Below are 19,959 nucleotides of genomic sequence, written 5' to 3'. Positions count from 1 at the left end.
TTAGCAGTAAAGTTGTGGGTCCCGTGCCAATTGTGCTGGTATAATATTTGCTCGCTTCGAGGTTGTGTCTTTCAGATTTTGAAGAAATATCCGCCTGTTATAATGCTACTCGATTGCAAATAGGGCTTAGAAAACTCCCGTTCAGTTGAGAATTGGTTTATTTCACCCAGCAGTATAAAAAATACGGAATACCAAAATTTAGTATATTTTTGGTATTTTTTATAGGTATTAACAGCGTTTATATTATCTACAGAGAGAAAATTAAGGGTTGAAATCGAAAGTTAATTGAATATTTGTTAAAACAATTTATTGGTTAAGTAAATAAAAGACTAGTTCCTCGATTCGAGCGGAAATTTACCGAGGTTCGTGGCGCTAGAGGCTTTGTAGGCGCATTATTGGCGATAAAGAAACGTCTTGCGCGACAAATGCACAGCCATGCATCCCGCACATAAGGACTGCAAATGAGCAAGGATATTTCCATCCTTCCTCTCCGTCTCCCGGTCCTGCCATCGATTGCCGGCCCTATTGCGTCGTCGAGGAGGCTTTGTTCCTCGCTTGCACTGCCGAACGCCCCGCCGCCGTCGCGCGGGCCAGGGGTCCTAAACAAACGAGCAACAAGTCCCGCAAACATCTTCCTCCCTCCATGGCAACCCGACCTCCGCAAATAGACACCCGCCCCCCTTTACCCCCTTTGGTCCCCTGCGGTTTACAACTGGCGTACCCCCTCCCCCTTACCCCCTCAATCCAACTCCACTTCCTCCACGACACACATCTGTCTCGGTCGCAGGAAAAGCACTCTTCACAACCCGCCAAGTGCGCGGAAAATTAAAAAAAATATCGACTGCGGCTCATTTCTGCTCCGGAAACGTCGAATAAAGTACTAAAGTGGAAACAATATACCACTCTATTAACTATATAATTAGATTTTTCAGTTAAAATAAAAGCTTTGGTTCGTGGAGGAATCGTCTTTAACGTAGCAAAAAGGAAAAAATGAACTTATAGTGAAAAATAATTAGCTTGCAAATCTAATATAAACAAATTATTGTATTGTACTGTTTAAAAATGATCAACGTTTAATTTTAAGGTTACTTCTGACATAGAAATATAAGTTCATGATCACTTAGGCAAATACGCTCAAAATCAATTCAATTTTAAACTGACTGGTTACGGTAAACGAAAAGCGAATCTGAAGAAGCCATCGGCGTAACTAATGGAATTTTGATATTTTCTTCCTGGAATTTTGATTATTTGTGCATACGGAAAACAATTCCTGGACTTTTATTGTGAATTTGAAACACTGTATATAGGTTTATTATGGAACTTTATCAAATTTACTTGTTATTACTAACAGGGGTTTCATTAACAGTTTTTTGAGTACTTACCCCCGGTGCCGTTTGAGCAACATCTTTTGAAGCAATACTGTATGTATCGTCCTCAATATTTTTTTTACTTCGGAAAGAAGCGCAAATTCGTAAATTTAGCAAGAAAAATACGCGTCAATCATATTTTAACCCATTACAACCCAATGTTGCTTCGAAGCAACATCAAAAATGTATAAATTTTCTGCCCTATTGAGGAAATATCTTAACTACGCATTATTTTTCGGTGTAAGTAGTGATGAAGAAATATTTAGCTGACGCGATAATTGTGTTTGAGTGCAAAATTTTCAAGTTTTCAAAATGAAGAATCTGTAAGTTTGATTTCTCCCAGACGCAACTCTGGGTTAGAAAGGGTTAAGGAGTATCTATGATATCCTCAGGACTCTGTTCAATACATATTATCACCATCAGACCGCCTGATGATGATACTATGTAACGAAACCGGTCTCAGTATTACATAAATTGTGGAACCTGCTATTGTTTTTCCGTTCTGATTCGTCATGAAGGGGTTCTATCATAAAAGTAAGAGAAGCTGGCGAAATTTAGCGGAATGACATCCTGTAAGTATTAAAAGAACAGAGAGATGGCACTTTTCCACAGGTTTATTGAGAGTACGACGCGTTTAGACCGTTGGATAATGACCTTATTAGAAACCTGTGGAAAATTGCCATACCTCTATTCTTTTAATACTTAGAGTTCTATCATTTTTCGCCTGGCACCATTGAGTTGGAAACATAAAATTAAATTTGATCTCGAATTCATGAAAAACTGAACACTATTGTTTGGTCGTAGAATGTATCAAACTACGTGGAGATTAATTAGCTGCCTATTTACAAAAAAAAAGATTTAACGACTCTATGTAGGAAGACTACATACCGTATGGTATGGTATTTGGAGGAGGCGACCGACAGCTGAGGTAATTTGCGCCATGAGGGAAGGGTAGGTAAGAAAGGGTGGAAAGAAACCTGGCGTCGGCGTTAGCCTGCTATTAACGAAAGGTGCCAAGGGGACCACGGCTTAACGTCCCATCCGGCGGAGGGAGTGTTGCGCTTGAAATGTCCTCCACACAACATTCTAGCAGGGATCGGGCAGTCTCTGAAAATTCTCTGCCACTGCCGGGATTTGAACCCGAGCCCGCCGTGTGGGAAGCCAACACTCTAGCCACCACAGCAACCCGATCCCCAAGACTACATACCATTACCGCTCAATGGGCATCTACGTGTCTTTGCCCATCCTCAGGCGGTAGTTCATGTCCTGAAACCTTTTTCGCTCTCACATTAAAGCAAGTGTTTGCCGAAAATATTTCGCGTCCAGTATGTATCGAAAACGTCTACATTGTACATTGGAGAAACTGGGAAAACAATCAAAGGTCCCAGCACCACCATCGGAATGACATGCTGAAAAATTGGCTGTTGCAGAGCGCTCTTTATCCTATCCTATTATCCACGAAAGAGAGAAAAGTTACAAAACGAGCTCTGGAGAGAAAGACAAATATAAAAAAAATTATAAGATATCGGATAAGGGATCATTAACACGTAGCTGCTAGTAATTTCGAGAAGAAAAAACATCGTCTAGAATATTCCAAATCCACTAATCCAGTGCGCTATACAGGGTTATTATAAAACAATGATGCTGCTTTGCACATGGTTTAAATGAACGCAGAATTTCTTATAGCTTTATCTTTTTTTCCTTCTAGAAATTTTCGTCGCAAACACTAGTTTTTCCTTTATCAATTGAGAAAGTGAGAAGCCAAGGGGTACAAGTGATTTTTTTCTAAGCACAGTTAGTTACAGAAATTCGGTAAAGATGAAGAAACGATATCAACAAAACAAGTACTAGTTCATATTATTTTCCACTCCATGTCAGCACAGAGCAGAGAATCAGTCGCATTCCTTGGCCACCGAGTTTTTGTGTATTTCTTCTGTTGATTTCTCTGCCTAACTCTACTTAGAAAAAAATCACTAGTACCCCTTTGCTTCTCTCCCCCTCAGTTAAGAAATTTCAATATGCGCCCTTAGTTACTCGACAAGAGTGATACCCAGCGAAGGGGAAGGAAGGGGACCATGGCTGAACGTCCCATCTGACGGACGGTGTGCGGCGCTTGAAGCGCCCTCCTCAAGGCATTCAAGCAGGGATCGGGCAGCCTCTGAAAAATCTCTGCACCCTATCCATACCATCATCGTATGAAATACTGAAACCAAACCATTCTTATATCATATCCCTGAATTTTCGCACATCATAGGTAACATTATTAGCTCTGAATAGATCTCCGCTAGATGAAAAGAAGCTTAGGCCGTACTAACAATTAACGCGTTTAATGACATTATAAATAATTCCATTTTACATAAGGACACCACCCGTTTTAATTCTCGGATTAAGTTGACAAGTTGGTATGTTGGAGATTCAGGAATTTTCAAAGTATTGATAATTGTATTAATAATATATTTAGTCAAAGATATTTTTAATGGAGGTACATGTCCTTTTCTCCACTATTTACAACCCAATGCATGGAAAATTATTAAATAATGATGGTAAACTAAGCACAGATCCGCGTTCTAGGTTATCTAAAATCCTTAAAATTGCTGATGTATTTCTTTGTAGTTAATGTGGAGTAGTAGACATTATTATTATTACAAAGCCTATCCTATATGCCCTAAAAATTTGAACCAGGAACCCACGAAAGACGAGCTCTTTAAAGAAAGGGAGTCTTCTCTTTTGTCTGCAATCAGGGGTAAGGAGAGAGAAGTCAGGATTGGTGAAAAGGGTTCGGAAGCGTGGGGCGTGGGTTTAAAGGTCAGGAAATACCACCACGGGGGTGTAGGGAGAGGGGGTGTTGTATGAAGGAGAGGGTAGGCCGATTGTTGCCAAGGAAACCGCTGGCGCCGGGTGGGGGAGGATTTCCCGTTCGCGAGGGTTGAAGGTCTCAGGTGCCCCGACTGCGTGTGTTGGGATGAGAAGAGGGAGCAGCGCTGTAAACAAACGCGCAGTCCTCGCGAAGAACAAAAGAAACTCGCTGCTGCGCATTCAAAAAAGAATCGCCGAGATCTTGGATTTATCTCGCCTCCTCGCAAAGCCTCCGGCGCCCCCTTTCGGAGGGCTCGCGAACTTCCCGTGGAACGAAGTCCGCTATTAAACCCACCCCCGAATTTACGTTAGTTAATCATGTTTCCCGCTTACCCCCTCCCCACGGTCACAACGACTACAAAGAAAGAACACTTCTATTTTCGTTTCCTCGCATTTTTTTTCCTACTCTCTGCCTATATCTTTTGCTGTCTTGTCTCATGTTCCGGGACGAGTGACCTTCTTCGTTTGGGTCGTGGGCGCTTGACCTTTAAAGTGACCCTGACCTTGAAAGGATACGTGGAAACTAAACGAATTTATGCCCGTAACGCACATTGAAACTATGCGTGGAATGGTTGTCAAAAAATCCAATATAGGATATAGGAAATGAAATCTCCGAATCGATTTTTTTCCGTTTACTTCTGCAACCATAGCTGAGAGAGTTAAGCCAGTTTTTATTTAATTTTAAATCCATTAAAGCCAAAATAAATTATACACCACAGGTTATTTTCTTAGTTAACTGGATAGCCGTTAACGGAAAATATATTCCGTTTTTTATTTTCTCTCAGAGTTACTCCTTTATGCAAAACTGTATGCATGGCAACAATTAGTTGCTCTTGATGTTTTAATAACGAGCCAAGCAATTTTGCCGAACTGATAAGTGCTTCGTTCATGACTTTATTATCATAGTAAGTGTATATTCTTAGGAGCGATTTTATTCCTCTGTGTGGAAGTTTACACTCTCGCCGTCACTTTGAAGACCAATTGTCTTCATCATCAGCACTGGTCAACGATCCCAAAAATGGTTTGACGCAGCTCTCCACTCAATTCTCCTTTCAGCTAATCTTTAAACATGTAAGTATTTATTCTCTTTCACATCCATAATTTATTAGTTCCATATATTTTATTCGCAATAAAGATTATAATCCGGAAAGTAAAACATATGTCGTACTTTTTATTGAAAGGATTCAAAATATGTACATAGTTCAAACTCACAGAATAGTGTATCAGGCGAAAACACAATTGAAAATAGCGTGACATTTCACGGATTAGGTTCGATGGCTTAAGAAATGGTCTACAAGTGATGTTTTTTGGAGGATTATTGCACCCAATATGTTGTTCCAAAGTTTTAGTTCAGTGTCTATTTCGGATAAATATTATTCTGTATGCTGTGCCTGCTGCTTGAATATTCATGAAAGTGAAATAAGCAAATCCATGAATGACCTCACACGTACTTATGTGATTATTTGAGTGATTTTCAATAGCTTACATACGCTCCATTTAATATTTGTATAAAAATTTAAAATGGATACTAGCAATTTTTAACTGAAGGAATATCATTGACTGTGATCCCACATCCCTGCTTTCTTAGGAGTAATACACGGTTGCTGGCCAATTTTTAGTTTGTAATTTAGAGTTGACTACATCGTAACTAGAGGAGTCAATGGTACAAAACTCTAGGACTATTTTTCCCCGCGTTTGAATACTCATATAGAGAAGATCTTAAGCGTGGGGTTGCTGGATAAGTAAGTGTTTCATGTGTTAAGACGCTTTGTTGATCTTTTGATATCTCTCTTATTGATACACTTGCAATGAGATGGTGTGTCCTCCTAGCTAACCACGGGGTTATCGTATGGTATTAAATGACATGCCTTTTTTGGTTAAAATTGCGTTTGTTGGAAAGACGGCAGCCAAGGAAATGGCGGAGTTTTTCCGAAACTGGATTGTATATTAAGATAACTTTTTTTTTATTTGGTCACCCATTATCATCAGTTCTACTTAACTTATATTAAATATTAAAGTATATCACATGTTAATTCATTCACTGAAATTAAAATACTACGGGTACCTATATAAGTTTTTAATTTGCAAGTTTTCTCTGTTTTCCATAGTAAGTAATAACGATATTAATTTGGATGTTGGCCTAATATTTTGGTTACTGGATAGCCTTTTGAACTCCCCGTTTTTATTTAATCAGTTTATCATGTTTTTTTTCTTGCGACAGTGGCGCCACGCTGTTTTCGGGAGGGCAATGTTTTCTCCACCTTGCTTTCTGGTACATCGATATATAAATAAATATAAGGGGAGAGGGAGGACGGAATGGAATTCTTCCAGGTTTCGAGGAATCCGAAAGAGCTCTGGAAAGTTTGTTACAAAACGAAGTTGATTCGATCGGAAGGGACACAAAAGCAAGATGGTTGCCATGTGGATGGAGGGTAGACTGGTGACGCCAAAGTGCGTTGGGGGTGGGGGTGGGCTGGGGGAGGGGTAGGGGACAGCGAGAGAAAAATTTCGTGGGATCTAAAATGTCAACGTGTTCACTAGTATGGAGGCATTCACCACCTATCATTCCAGAGCTGGTGGGAATGAGGCCATTTTCGTAAGCGCCAGCATTAACGTTAGGCGCCGCCGCCGATTGGGAGAGTGTCATGCTTTGCTTAGGAAGGGCTGCCGCCTTTCGGCGTCTTGAAACATCGGTGAATCAAATAACATTTTTTTTTGCGTCAGCTCATTACAGCAGCCACCTGAATTTTACACGGTCTTTGCATTGTTTTAGCTTTTGCATTGTATTATATCGTTAGATTATTCTTCCTCGTAGGATAATCCTCTAAAATCGCTAGCACAGTAATGGCTACCGCCTGGTTTCGCTAGCTAGTGGGCCCTTAAAGTATTTCTTTCGTAATATTCGAGCTTACTTGATTCCGAGTTTACTTGGAAACCAAATATACCGATATCATACGACACTTTTTGATCTTCCTTTAACAAGAGAAATCTAGTGGTGATCGCCAAAATGAGCATCGCAATTGCAGTTGTACCAATAGGAGGTATCGTAGTCATTAACGCTGAGATTTCCAAATCGTGAATGCGAAAATATTACAGTGACATTCAGCTATGTTCAACAATTACATTGTTATTGATAATTAACAACAACTACTATTATTAAGTTATAACAATAAGTTAAAAATGTATTTCTAAAGTTGCGCGCTTCAATAATGCTTTGGGGTGGCCGAAATGTCCGTCTGGGTAACGCAATGTGGGGAAAAAAGTTAGGCATGGAGAACAGCTTCAAATGTACAGACTATTCAAATTGCAAGAGACACGAGCTTTGAATAACACAAAAATAATGTGTTGAAGTTCCGCTTTCTTTGAAAATTTTGGGCAGTGCGCTAAGAATATAATTTCGCCAGCATCCATATTTGTATTCCTTCCATCAATGATTCCGTTATTACTTAACTAGTTTCACAGCGTTTTTATTGTGAGGTTGGCACAAGAAGTCAGTGTCCATATTTTGATCGTTTCACTCAATAATTCCGTTCTTACTATTCTAGTTTTATAGCCTTATTATAATGAGGTCAGAAAATAAGAAGTAATATGCAGTCAATAAAAAAAACTGCGTTAAAATATGCTAATATTTCCTAATTTCATAAATTAAACCTTTATTTTCGTTCAGAGCAAAGCTGAAAAGGGTCGTAGAAGGAGAGGAGAGTCCGGGGGAAATAAAAATGGTGGGAGATAATAAAAAAATTACACTCCTTGGGACTCCATTTCGCAAAACAAGAGGGCGCAATAAAAGATAGCGATGAAAAAGAGACAATGGAGCTCCCCCGAATTTATTTCGTGGGACTCTCCCCTCATTGGACACTCCAGCTAAGCAAGACGCTCCCCTTGGGCCACCACCAAATGGCGACGCCGTATTTTTATTCTTCGCCTTCGCGCGCTAAAGGAAATTAATGTGCCGTTGGTCATAGTTATCCCGTTATTTCGTCGGGACTCCTTTGTCCTCTTCCTAAGTCGCACACAGTCGTGGATGTCTCTGGGACTGCTCGAGGCCGGTTCTAAGATCTCATTGTAGATCTATTTCACCAATTCAAGCACCCCTGTGGGTTGCGGGTGATCGTGGTGACTTTGATCTTAAGCCTCAATCATAAGATCATTTGTCACGTACAAATCCATTTTTAGCTCTGTTTTTCAATACCAGGTAAATGATTGGCCATTTCCAAGATCCACTTTGTACATTTTTTATGAAATGAAGCACCTCTGTTAGCTTTGGGTAAACGTGGTGGCACCATATGAAGAGTACTGATCTTGTGCCTGAACCATACGCTAATTTTTGAACTGTAAGGCCAATGATCATTTCAGCTTTGCTTTTAAATTCCAGGTAGATGATTTTCCAGTTCTAAACTTTCATTGTGGATCTATTTTACCAATTTAAGCACCTCTGCTGGCTTTGGGTGAGGATGATTTCGTTGATCTTACGCCTGAATAACAAGATCATTTTTCACGTACAATCCCAGTGACAATTCCAGCTATGTTTTTCAAAACCAGGGTTAATAATTCCTTAAAACATCATTTTCTGTACCATACTGTCATTCGAGGTGTTCTTTGCGTTTAATACGTTCAGTGTCGGATTTTCCAATAGGATAACTATGCTTCAGCCTAGTGCTACAAGATGAAGAGGGGTCTGCGTTCAGAGTGTTAGCAAAATTAAAATTACATTGTTATTAAAACATTTTTTCATTTAACATATTGATATATACCACTAGCAATAACGCATTTTATTATCCCTCATATAATTTACACACTTAATAATGGGGAGTTGAAGGACCGCGTTAGTAGAATAGCCTAGGGCTTTTTTTCATCTAAATCCGGTCCTTACTATGATCTTAAAATCATTTTGCCAAAATATGCATTTGGTCTGTTTGTTGATTGGCAGCAAATTTGTTTCACAATCGTGTTCAGTGATGGAAAACGCGACGGTAACTTATTATGGAAATCTCTAAAAAATCAACAATGATCCCTAACATTGCTGCCATTCCAGAAAGTGCTGACGTCCATTACTCTTCATTTCAGCTGTTAAAGCTACCATCCCTGAACTTGTAAGCGAAAAATCATCGCGTGATTCAGACTATTGAGTCTTACGTCCAAATTCTGGGTGAAGACTTCGAACTCCACTCGAGCTAAAATTCTCGAGGTGTGAGGTAGCGCAGCGAAGGAATTGGCTGCTTCATCATAGTTGTGTTTGATCACATGCCTGGCGCTTAGTAAGGTGGAGCTCTACCCTCACTGATACAAACCGCCCATTAAGTTATTGAGTGAGTGAATGATTGCTTTCATGTCGTTACAAAGATACTAACGGATTATTTACACTCAAATGTTCATTCACTTGCCAGAATGTAAAAGATTAGCCATAATTACCATGAATTGAATGAGATAACTCTTTTAACACTGGTAATCCCTCTGTATAATAATCATTGATGGAGCGTCGTTGTCAATGCAATAATTTAATTGGGGGTTAAATAGATCGATTAGGCTTTCACTTGGAGAAAATCCATACGGAATGAGGATACACAATTATTGGAATTTTTTGCAGAATTTTTATATGGTAACTTTCGCTGGGCCACCTCTCTATTGATGGATCTTTAATTGAGGTTTCACCCGGGATTTGATCTCAGGACATTACGATTGGCAGTCCAAAGTTCTGCCAACTGAGCCACCGTGTTCCTTCCACAGTCGGCACACAAGTTAATTCCCTCCTTCCCTCCCTCCAGACGATCCCATTCTCACCCCCAAGTTGCTAACGCAGTTTAATTGCAGACCCCCCAAACCTATTGCAATTCAGTTGTTAGGCCCAACAATCCTTTCTCAATCGGTGTGATAAGAGGTTTTGGTGTCTCGAGAGGGGAATGGCTGGAGAGAGAGAAAAGAATGGTCGAATGGCGGAGACGGATGGCTATGTGTCGGGTGGGAGGGCGAAGAACTCCAATGGAGGGCCTCGAGATAAATTAAAAGAGATAAGGAAAAAGAATGAGGTGAACTGTTTGGGGAGGAGGGGGATTGCGTTGATGGGGGAGGGAGAGCCGTTGCGTGGGGTCGCAGGTAGAGTTGCCAACTTTACCGTATATACCGCGAGCTCCACGATGCGACTCGTTGGGCGGTTTAATTTTCCATGAGTTATCTACACTGACGTAAAAACTAGATTTCGAGAACCAATAGTAGATGTGATTGAAGTGACATCTGGTGTAACACAAGAAAGTGCAATTGGTCCCCTTTTGTGCATTATATGTATGACCTCCTCACTAGAATTAGCGGTAAAATTCCTTTGTTTGTTTACGACACTGTCATCCATCTCAAAATTAGTGAGCACTGTGTCTTTAAAATTCCTTCATAGGATTAAAAAAAAACGTTCATACATGGAGACAAGAGTGGGGACTAGAACGTAATCGGAGAAAATGTACGACGATACATTACTTGCGTAGGTTGTCCAACTATTCTCATGTATACGTTGAGAGAAGTATCAGGGAGTCAAAATAACTTGAAACCTTACGCGGGGAGCGCGTATAAGAAATATATTTGGCACAGCTCTACATGAACTAGGATTCGGCAAGAATGTTTTGAGAAATTTTCGAATAAAAATGTAAAACATAGGTGCTATGTCGTACTATTCCAACCACACCCTGAATACGAAAAAAGTATGTGGGACCTGGTGCATAAAAAAACTTGATCCATGGTATTAGTAAAATACAAATGGGAGCTTCGTAATTCGTCAAAAACTGCAATGGACGTACAGAAAGCGTATCACAAATCGATACCTCCACTCCACAAAGGCTCAAAAATCGTCTATCGAATCAAATCCACCCATCTATGAGCAACACAACACAAATGCGCTCAGCTGGCAGCCGGAACACAAACGCTCATCTCCGAAGCTTGAAGACTTGGAGGTGAGCGTTTATGCTCCGGCCACTGCCAGCTGATCGCATTCCTATAGTTGGGCTCCTAGATTCTAATCAGAGGTTTTTATCAAATTATGGTTCAATTCAATGTCTAAAAAACTAAGAATATTACCAGTAATAAAAATGAAAAATTGGAAAAAAGATAAATTCTGCAAATTGTAGATAGTCCTTTGAATACAAAAAAAATGATAATAAACAAAAATTACTTATTACCAGAACGGTAATAAAAAATAATATAATTATCCAACAGATTGTTTTTAATTTCTATTGTAAAATGTAAAAAAATCTAGTTTTAAGTTTCTATTTCACACAAACAACACTACACCAACAACTATACACGTGCGCTATTTTTTAAAATTGTTTATTGTAAACTGGCTGGGTGGGGTTAGCCTAGGCTCACCTGTACAGCACGATATTCTCGTCTTCGGTGCGGTTATCCAGTGAATTTTTTTAAGAGTGGCTTTGATTCGGCGGGCGAATTTCGGACGTTTGTGCAATGGAGGTGTCGATATGTTAAAAAAAATTAGGCTGAGAGCCACTAGGGGCTCGGAGGTTTCGCGCTAGGCTTATATTGCTTGAGGAATTGAGAATAGATAACTTTAATAGCGACATAGATATCATAATATTAGAACCCCACTTTATTTCCAGGTGCAATAGAAGCGATAAATTAAGAGATATTTCGCCGAATGGATAGATATGGGAATTCATTTTTGGTACGCGCGATACGGAACTTTAATAAATGAAAGGAGGGGCTTCTTTCGAACATTTTCTTTTTATTTCCTAACCTCTCGCGTCCTTACACCCCCGCCATACGCCTATTGAAGCGGCTTGCGGAGTAGTCTGTAATTACAGATGTAAATTTTAGTAAAAGTATTACGCAGAATTCCGTTCTTTGAGTGATAAAACTGTAGTTTGGAAACCTCTGGTAGAGATTTATTTAGGTTGGGCGTATAAAGTACCCTTTGTTATAACTATATGATAAAAGGCTTTGTTCCTGAGAAGCAACGATTATTTTTGTGTGGGGAATCGGAAGTTGGGAAGCTATTTTTGTAGATCGGTTAATCGACCACCGCCGGGATTTGAATAAAGACACACAGGATGGAGAGCCAGCACTATTTTCTCGGCATCGAATCATTCCCGATTTTGTACATACGTTGGTGACCTCATGAGCTCATGTTCAATGGATGACCCCTTTCCAGACCTGGCTGAGCGTTTGGCTGTATTCATTATGATTTTGGGTTCAAATCTAATTGCAACACTTTGGAAATGCACCTACAGGATGTGACGTCAAGTCTTTCGTCATCACACCAAGTCGATTCCTATTTTGTAGATGAGTTGGTGACCACACGAATAGTTCACCGATTCTCAGAACCACCTGCGCGTTTAGCTACCTACCTTACGGTCCTATGCTCAAATATGATTACAGCACTTTGGCAACCCCAATTAAAATTATCGAATTTCTAGGAAGCCCAAAAAAGGAAATGCCCTCCCTTACCCCATCGTGAATTTGTCATACTCTCACACCTGTGACCGACCTTGGAGTATGCTCTACCCTCACCGCAACCGGAAAAGGTCGTAGTATTTAACCCCACTAGGATAGAAGAGGGTTTATATTTATAACTTCCTGCTGAAGTTAAGGAATACATCGATTGCTAATTTTAATTGAAAGAAAAAAGCGAAAGGGTTGTCAAGGGTTAACAGTTGTTTATTAGTTACCGGATAAATACCACCAGTCAAAGGGACAACAACGACGCGTATAATTAAACATGAATTATATCATTATTTACGTCAATACTGTGTCTATTAGTTATTTATGGGGCAAGAGAAGAACTAAATCCAATACTTCCTACCAACTAAGGCTCCATATCTAGTCATGAAATAATGGAGTACCCCAGAAAAGCTCCCTTCTCCGACATTTCGGAAGTCTTCATATATATCACGTGTAGGGTATAAAAAAAGTCAGATATTTTATCATCAGCGGAAGAAGATTTCTCTCTCTCTCTGTGTAATCCCCACTTGTTTTCGGAATCGATGACTCTCGTCCCAAGCGCAAACTTCTCCGTTCGTTTTCCCTGCATTCCTTTACCCTCCACCCCTGGGTCGACGATTGCGACCACCCCGCCACCGGTGGCCGTGCGCCCAAGTTGTGTATATGTGTGTGTGTGTATCTCGACTCTCGCCTCCCATATCCATGCCCAGGGGAAATGACTCCGACGCGGAGGTAATCAGCTTTCGAGGCAAAAAGCGTCGAAATCGGATGAGCGCGCTCTTTTCCGAAGTGTTCGATTTCATCGTCTGCACACCCGATCGCAATACGTGTAGATTCGGAGGGGGGTTTGAGGGGTACAGGTGTCGTTGAGTTACAATCGTCCACCGTCGCTGTATGATGTCATCGGCTGTGTGTATTGCCTACAGGACAATGCTTCCATTTGATATCAAGTTCCTGCAATGGAGCTCGTCCGAAAATAGATATTTAGAAGTAGGTTAATTAACTGGTACCTGGAAATCATGAGGGATTAGTGTCGGAGGTCCTACGCGCAAAATTCAATCCCTTTTCTTTCCTTAGTGGTATTCCATGATATAGTTTGTAGACTTATAATTTTTCTAATACCTTACAAATTTGAAAAATAATATGCAGACTAATAACTTTTTCTAATGCAGGTTCAGGTGTCGTTGAGTTACAATTGTCAACTCTCGCTGAATGTTGTCATCAGCTATGTGTATATTACCTGCAGGACAATACTTCCCCACTTAATATCTTACTACTGCGATGAAATCCTTAGTATCTTTCCACATAAGGCTTATTTAAGCCAACCCGTTTCATTACTAGCTGCATAATACAACTGTTGGAGCTCACTCATGGAGTTACATTACTCTCTTGCAGTTGGATTACACTCTTGTAGTTGTATCATTGAGAATGACAAAGTGGTTATAACGACTGGATTAAATGAAAGTTGTGTGGTAAATTACTAATTCTTATTATTCCCACTAATATGACGATATTATAAAAAGTGGAGCCGTATACGATTGGATCATTACTTAGTTACGGTTCCAAGAAATAGCTCGTTAACAAGTGAACAAATCAGAGGGAAATGTTGTTAGTTACAGATGGATATTTTGGGATCTACTAGGTGTCCTCTAAATCCTATTAGCTCGAGAGTGTTTGTCCTTAATCCTTTGACTAAACTTTTCATTAAACAACGAGAATCAAATAACCTTAATGCCCGCAGTTGAGAAGGAATGGTGCAAAAAGAGAATTTGATCCTTTAAGACATGTTCACAACAACCTGACTTAAGCTAATTTGACTATGGAGTGATGGAGTTTTAAATTAGAGCCTTTTGGCTCACTGCGACTCAAAATGTCATTATACGACTTTGAACGACTTAATTAAGAGAAAATGTCTCTTCAAATTAACTCGTAGCTTAGAAGATTTTTTTTCTATCGAGAGGCATGAAAACAATCACAAGTCTTCAAAAATCTATTTCTTGATTAATGCGTAGTTGGTGCTGCGATTGAAGGAATATACCATTACTGGGTCTAGTACATAATAAGTCAAGGTACTGCAAGCTAATTTGCAGTCAAGGAATCTTTAGGAAATATCTTTTTCTTTAGGAATCTGAATTATTTATTAGGGTAATTATATTCCACTTTAACGTCAATTTTTGTTTCCAAAAATAGCTGGATAAATGATATATTTTGCTACTACAACTAGGTTTCAATATTAGTTAGGTATTCATTTTTTCATAAGCAAGGGCATAAATTTATATTTCCTACTCCAGCGATGAAATTGAAATGCGCTCTATATTACAGTCTTGATTTGTATTTTTCAAACGGACGAACGAGAAAATGTTGGACAATGTGCCGGGAGAAGAATACTTTGCTTCGAAAATTAATATTTTACTTTATCATGATTAAAATGGCAATTGTAAATGCAAGATTATCCGGATATATTAGTCAATTTCTAAATCATTTATTATGGCGTCTTCACGCACTACTATGAAAATGTTTATGCATTTCAAGAAAAATAATCTTAAGTTGCTAATAATTTATAATTGTTGCAATTTTCTCCCCAAAAAACAAAGGCAACCTTAAGCTTTTTAATAATAATGGTAGCATTTCTTCAAAATATTCAAGAAATTGCTGAATACTTGTTCGATAACAGAGGAGTTATTCATTTTTGAATCAATTATTTAGGTATTTAAAAATCCCTGTTTGCGCAAATTATCACTTTTTCAATGGCACTACTCATTTCATTCTTTACCAGAACGGGTTAAAGAGATAAAACGTGGGACGAATGTGTATTTAGATGATAACATGATAGGTAGCGTGAAGACCTGTTGTTGCTTTTCCAATGGAGAGCTGAAATAACAAGAACCGAACGCTAAGCAACACACGGTCATAAATAAATCTGACTCCTGTTAGTTTAATGTTAAGCGAGCACAAAAAGTAATTAAGTGTGGACCACGAGATGTCATAAAGTTTGAATTAAATCATCATCACCATAAATTAAATCTTGGGAGACAATTTCAGCATTATGTGACAGAGGACAAGGTATGCTTACTAGTATTCTCTCTGTTTGAGGAAAAAGCTAAACATTTATTTTTTTTTAAATATTTTTTCTGGTGAGAGTAGATTTATTTTGACTCCATTTCGTCTTAGTCAAAGTTGCTTCCTTTGAAGGTACTGAATGAAATCGTGTAGGTAATTTCTCGTTGATGTAAGATGTAATGGATGAATAGACATTAATTACATCAAAAGGTGGAAATGAGAGGTCTGAACTATATATACGTGCTCATTAAAAAATGACTATATCCACCACCCTACTTCAACCCCTCTCACACCTTCACCCACTTGACTATATAAAAAATTTACGAGCAATAATAATTGGCATTTCCCTGAGTAATTCTGCCGCAGCGGAGAGGAATGCATTGATACATATGAAGTGTATGTAATTTAAAAAAATAATATGAATATACCGATTTTTTAAATGATCTGACGAAATTATGCTATGCACGTATTGTCCCTGGAATACTAAAAGCGTAGCAAAGAGTTAAGGTTTTCCAGGCTCCTGACCAGTGTAATCTTACCATGTTATGAGTGGTTGAAGTACCCACCCCGGCGTGGGTGTAGCCCGCGATCCCAGGATTTGCAGGCATAGACGTTACTTCGCCGTCACCATGGTCAGATTAAATGAATGGCTCGCTTTCGCTCGTTGAGGGAGTTCTGTACCCTTATACCCCCTCGGAAAAGTCCTTCGGCTTTTTCTCGTCACTCTGTCAGTTCATAAAATTATTTTTGAACCCTATGACGCAACGCCGTTTCTCTATCCATTATCGAGATAATTATTCACAAAATAGTGAAATTGCACGATTTGACCAAAGTGATATCCGACCGGTCTGAAAATTGGTTTCTCGACATGTCGCGTGTTTAAGGTACGAAAAATGACATTTTTGAAAAATCAAATTTTTAGGCGGCCAAATGCCCCCAAAAATATAGGAATATATGATTTAGGATGTTTCAGATGGTTTTAGAGTTTTCTTTTTTGGGTTGATTCTTTGACTTTTTGTTCTATCTCGTCACGTTCACCCCTAAAGATTTCTATGAATATGTTATTCAGTGGTCGGAAGTGGTTTTTATAGTAGGTCTTAAATTTTAATGATCTAAAAGTTATTTTTAGTTATTAATACTTCTTTTATAATTACGATTTTAGGTCCAAGTGAACATTTACCGTTCAAACTCCAATGTTACCGTTTGGGATCAGATTAATAAAAACTCATGAGAATTATATTTCGTATCTGTGATTACTTTTATAGCTTTTATTATCTAAAAAGTATATAAGTAATTTTTTAAGTGAATCGCATGAATTGTGGTCGTTAATTATACATTTTCAAAATTGGTTATCTTCATCACCTCTGTAGTGGCCATGCGATTTATTCGATTATTTTCTCTACTCTCTCTCTCCAGTAACAAGTGCTCATTAATTCAAAAGATCAATGTGTATTACATTGTTAAAACTTAGTTTTTTGGCCAGGTACATATATGTTTTTCAAGAAGGAGCAAATTTTTAGGCGTATTCCCATTTGGGAGCATGCTTAAAAACGCATTTCAAAAATTTTTGTTCGGGTTTTCTTTCATAATATTTCTTAATTAGTTGTGAAATAATTAGGATGTCCAAAAAATAATAAAAATCAGTTGGTAAGTTACTTCGATCTTTAAAGGGTTAACTCTATTATATGTATTCCTTTCGTATGGACGGAGAAAAATATTGAGTAGGATGATGGCACGTACCTTGTATGAGCAGCATGGCCATCAGGGGGAGCAGGTGGGCTGAGGCGGCCATGGTTCCGCCTAGTCGCGCTCTCATTGTCGAGATGTCCCTTCTTCTTCCCCTTCAAGTAGTTTCTTAATTCCTGTTACTTTCACTGCCTTCCTCTTTTCCAGACACTGTCGACGATGGCGGCTGGGATCCCCACCCCTTCTTTCCCCTCTTTCCCTTCCTCCTATATACCTCTTCTCCCGTCTCCTTCAATTCCTTTCTTTATCTTTTTCGTTTGCCTTCACCTTCACTCCTTTTTACTTTCCTCTTCTCTCTCTCTCCAGTCAGCCGTGCGGCGTTTTCTTGGCAGAATCTGTGGGTGAAAAACAGTTGAAAAATGTTAATAAAATTTGCATTAAGGTATTTTTGTATACATACACTCACTCACTCTCTCAGTGATTCAACCTGAAAGTTGGTTTGAAAAGGTGAGGCTAGAGCTCACCCCGAAATAAGCCACAGGTTGTGAAATTCGCTAATTAGATGAATTTTTGTCTCTTAGCGTATTATTGTTTGATAATTGCTGGTAAAAATATATGAAATTATATTTTACTTTATCCCAAGAAACAAAGTGTAGAGTCATATTAAATTGATGATGATGTAACAATATTGAATGCATGGTCAGTTTTATTAGTTATTCTGTGTGGAACTCGCAAAGTGAATTTCATTTTCCTATGTGTTAGTTCCATCAAGTTAACCCGGAAACCGTATGAACTGTTCCGTTTTGATTCCGTTCCTAATGTCAAGATCCGCTGGAACCAAAAATCAAATGACCAAGAAGTTTTGCTAAGCATTTAATTTAGGGCAGGTCGATTTCTAATTCCTCTATAGATTCAAGCGTTACTCAGGCATGTGTTTACGGCTTCTGCTTTTTCTCGGCTTAACGTTACTCTGGAGACATTTGGGAATTATTATTCAACAAGTTGCAATTCGCTGGAAGAATCCGTATTTTGCAACTTGAACGTTTTGTAATCTAATGCTATATTTATTGTACTATCATTGCCTCAAAAATCGCCCAGACAGTCCATTTGACAAAACTAAAGTGCGTATATCGCACAAGTTGCGGAAAAGATAATATGACGATGGGGATGTATTCAATCATTGTGTTTTTGTGCCTCAGAATCGTAAATTAGTGAAGAGGGTGCTGTAAGTAGCATTCTAATCAAAGTTGGTAATCGATTCCGAACCCTTTTCCTCTTCAGAGCAATTTCCTTTGTTTTTGTGCCTCTTCTTTCAATAACTTGTCTAATGCCTTCCTCCTTTAAACCCTAATTCAGGGTAGCGGGACAGTTACTTTGCCTCGGTCACCTCGCCCTTATTTGTTATGGTTGTCCAAAGGTTTAATACTGGTTTGAACATGGAACTCTCTGGTCAGTAAAAATACGCTCCTGTGGGCTAATATGCTGCCCAATATATGAGCACTGAGAGTTGACATCTCTTGCACGATACCAGGGAATTTATGCAATAGTTGTTTTGTGCACAGAGTCATAAATTTAAGATTGCCAGAGTTACGCGCTGTTCACATCAACGTAACTTGACTTAACTTGGCATAACTATGGAGTTAAAATCGTGAAAAGAGCGTCAGATAATTCATGTATACGTGAAATTGCCACTAGCTGAGAAAATCTCAAATCTCTGGAAATAAATCGGTAAGAAATGAGATAGTTTTATCTACGGAGAGTTTTAAAAACTATTGAAAGACTTCTGAAATCGATTCCACAATTAACTATTTGTAACCCAGAGCTGTTTCTGGGAGAAATCAAATTTCAAGATTTTTCATTTTGAAAAACTGAAAATATTACGCTCAATGATAATTATCCTGGCAGCTAAATATTTCGTCATTAATATTTACACTACAAAATAATATTTAGTTAAGATATCTCCTAAATAGAGCTGAAATTTTTAAACACTTTTGATGTTGCGTAGAAGCAACATTGGGTTATAAAGGGTCAAGGACCTTAGAAGAGGGATGAGTGGATTTTTTTATTTTGTAGCTAAGTGCAGATAATGGTTGGTGGGGTACACTATACTGCTGTGGCAAAGAGATACAAGTGAATTACTGGTAAGCATATGTAGTGATTTACATGCATCTATTTATTATAACAATATTGTGTACCCTTCAACCATTATCTGTAATTATCTCCATTAAATAAAGAATTGCTCTTATCCCCCTTTACTTCTATGGTCCTCAATTAGGTTCTCTAACGCAGAGCTACTTCTGGGAGAAATCAAATTCCAAGACTTCTCATTTTTAAAATATGAAACTTTTCTACTCATCGTACTTACACTCACACAAATTTTGCCATTAAACTTTACGGCACAAAAGAACGCGCAGTTTAAATTTTTCCTGAATAGAGCTGAAAATGTATACATATTTTATGTTACTTAGGAGCAGCATTGGGTCATAATCAGTAAAGGCGCAGTTTCTGCTGTGGTTGAAGGATTGTGCCGACTTCTCGGTTACTTGATTAAACC

The 19,959-nt window shown here is 38.7% G+C and overlaps 1 protein-coding gene across 3 annotated transcripts in view; it reads right to left on the bottom strand.

Annotated features, from left to right (window-relative positions):
* LOC124162110 (proteoglycan 4) overlaps positions 1-19,959 on the bottom strand; it is a 673,012-nt gene that overhangs the window by 156,093 nt on the left and 496,960 nt on the right. For all 3 annotated transcript variants that reach the window (XM_046538503.1, XM_046538505.1, XM_046538504.1), the window contains exon 4: positions 17,460-17,800. In XM_046538503.1, coding sequence (XP_046394459.1) covers positions 17,460-17,535 — 76 coding nt within the window. In that variant the 5' untranslated portion in view covers positions 17,536-17,800. The remainder of the gene's footprint in view (positions 1-17,459; positions 17,801-19,959) is intronic.

This window comes from Ischnura elegans, chromosome 7 (genome assembly GCF_921293095.1).
Source record: "Ischnura elegans chromosome 7, ioIscEleg1.1, whole genome shotgun sequence".
Taxonomy (NCBI): Eukaryota; Metazoa; Arthropoda; class Insecta; order Odonata; family Coenagrionidae; genus Ischnura; species Ischnura elegans.
The sequence above is the reverse complement of the archived record's forward strand: the minus strand, read 5'-3'. Positions and strand labels throughout refer to the sequence as shown.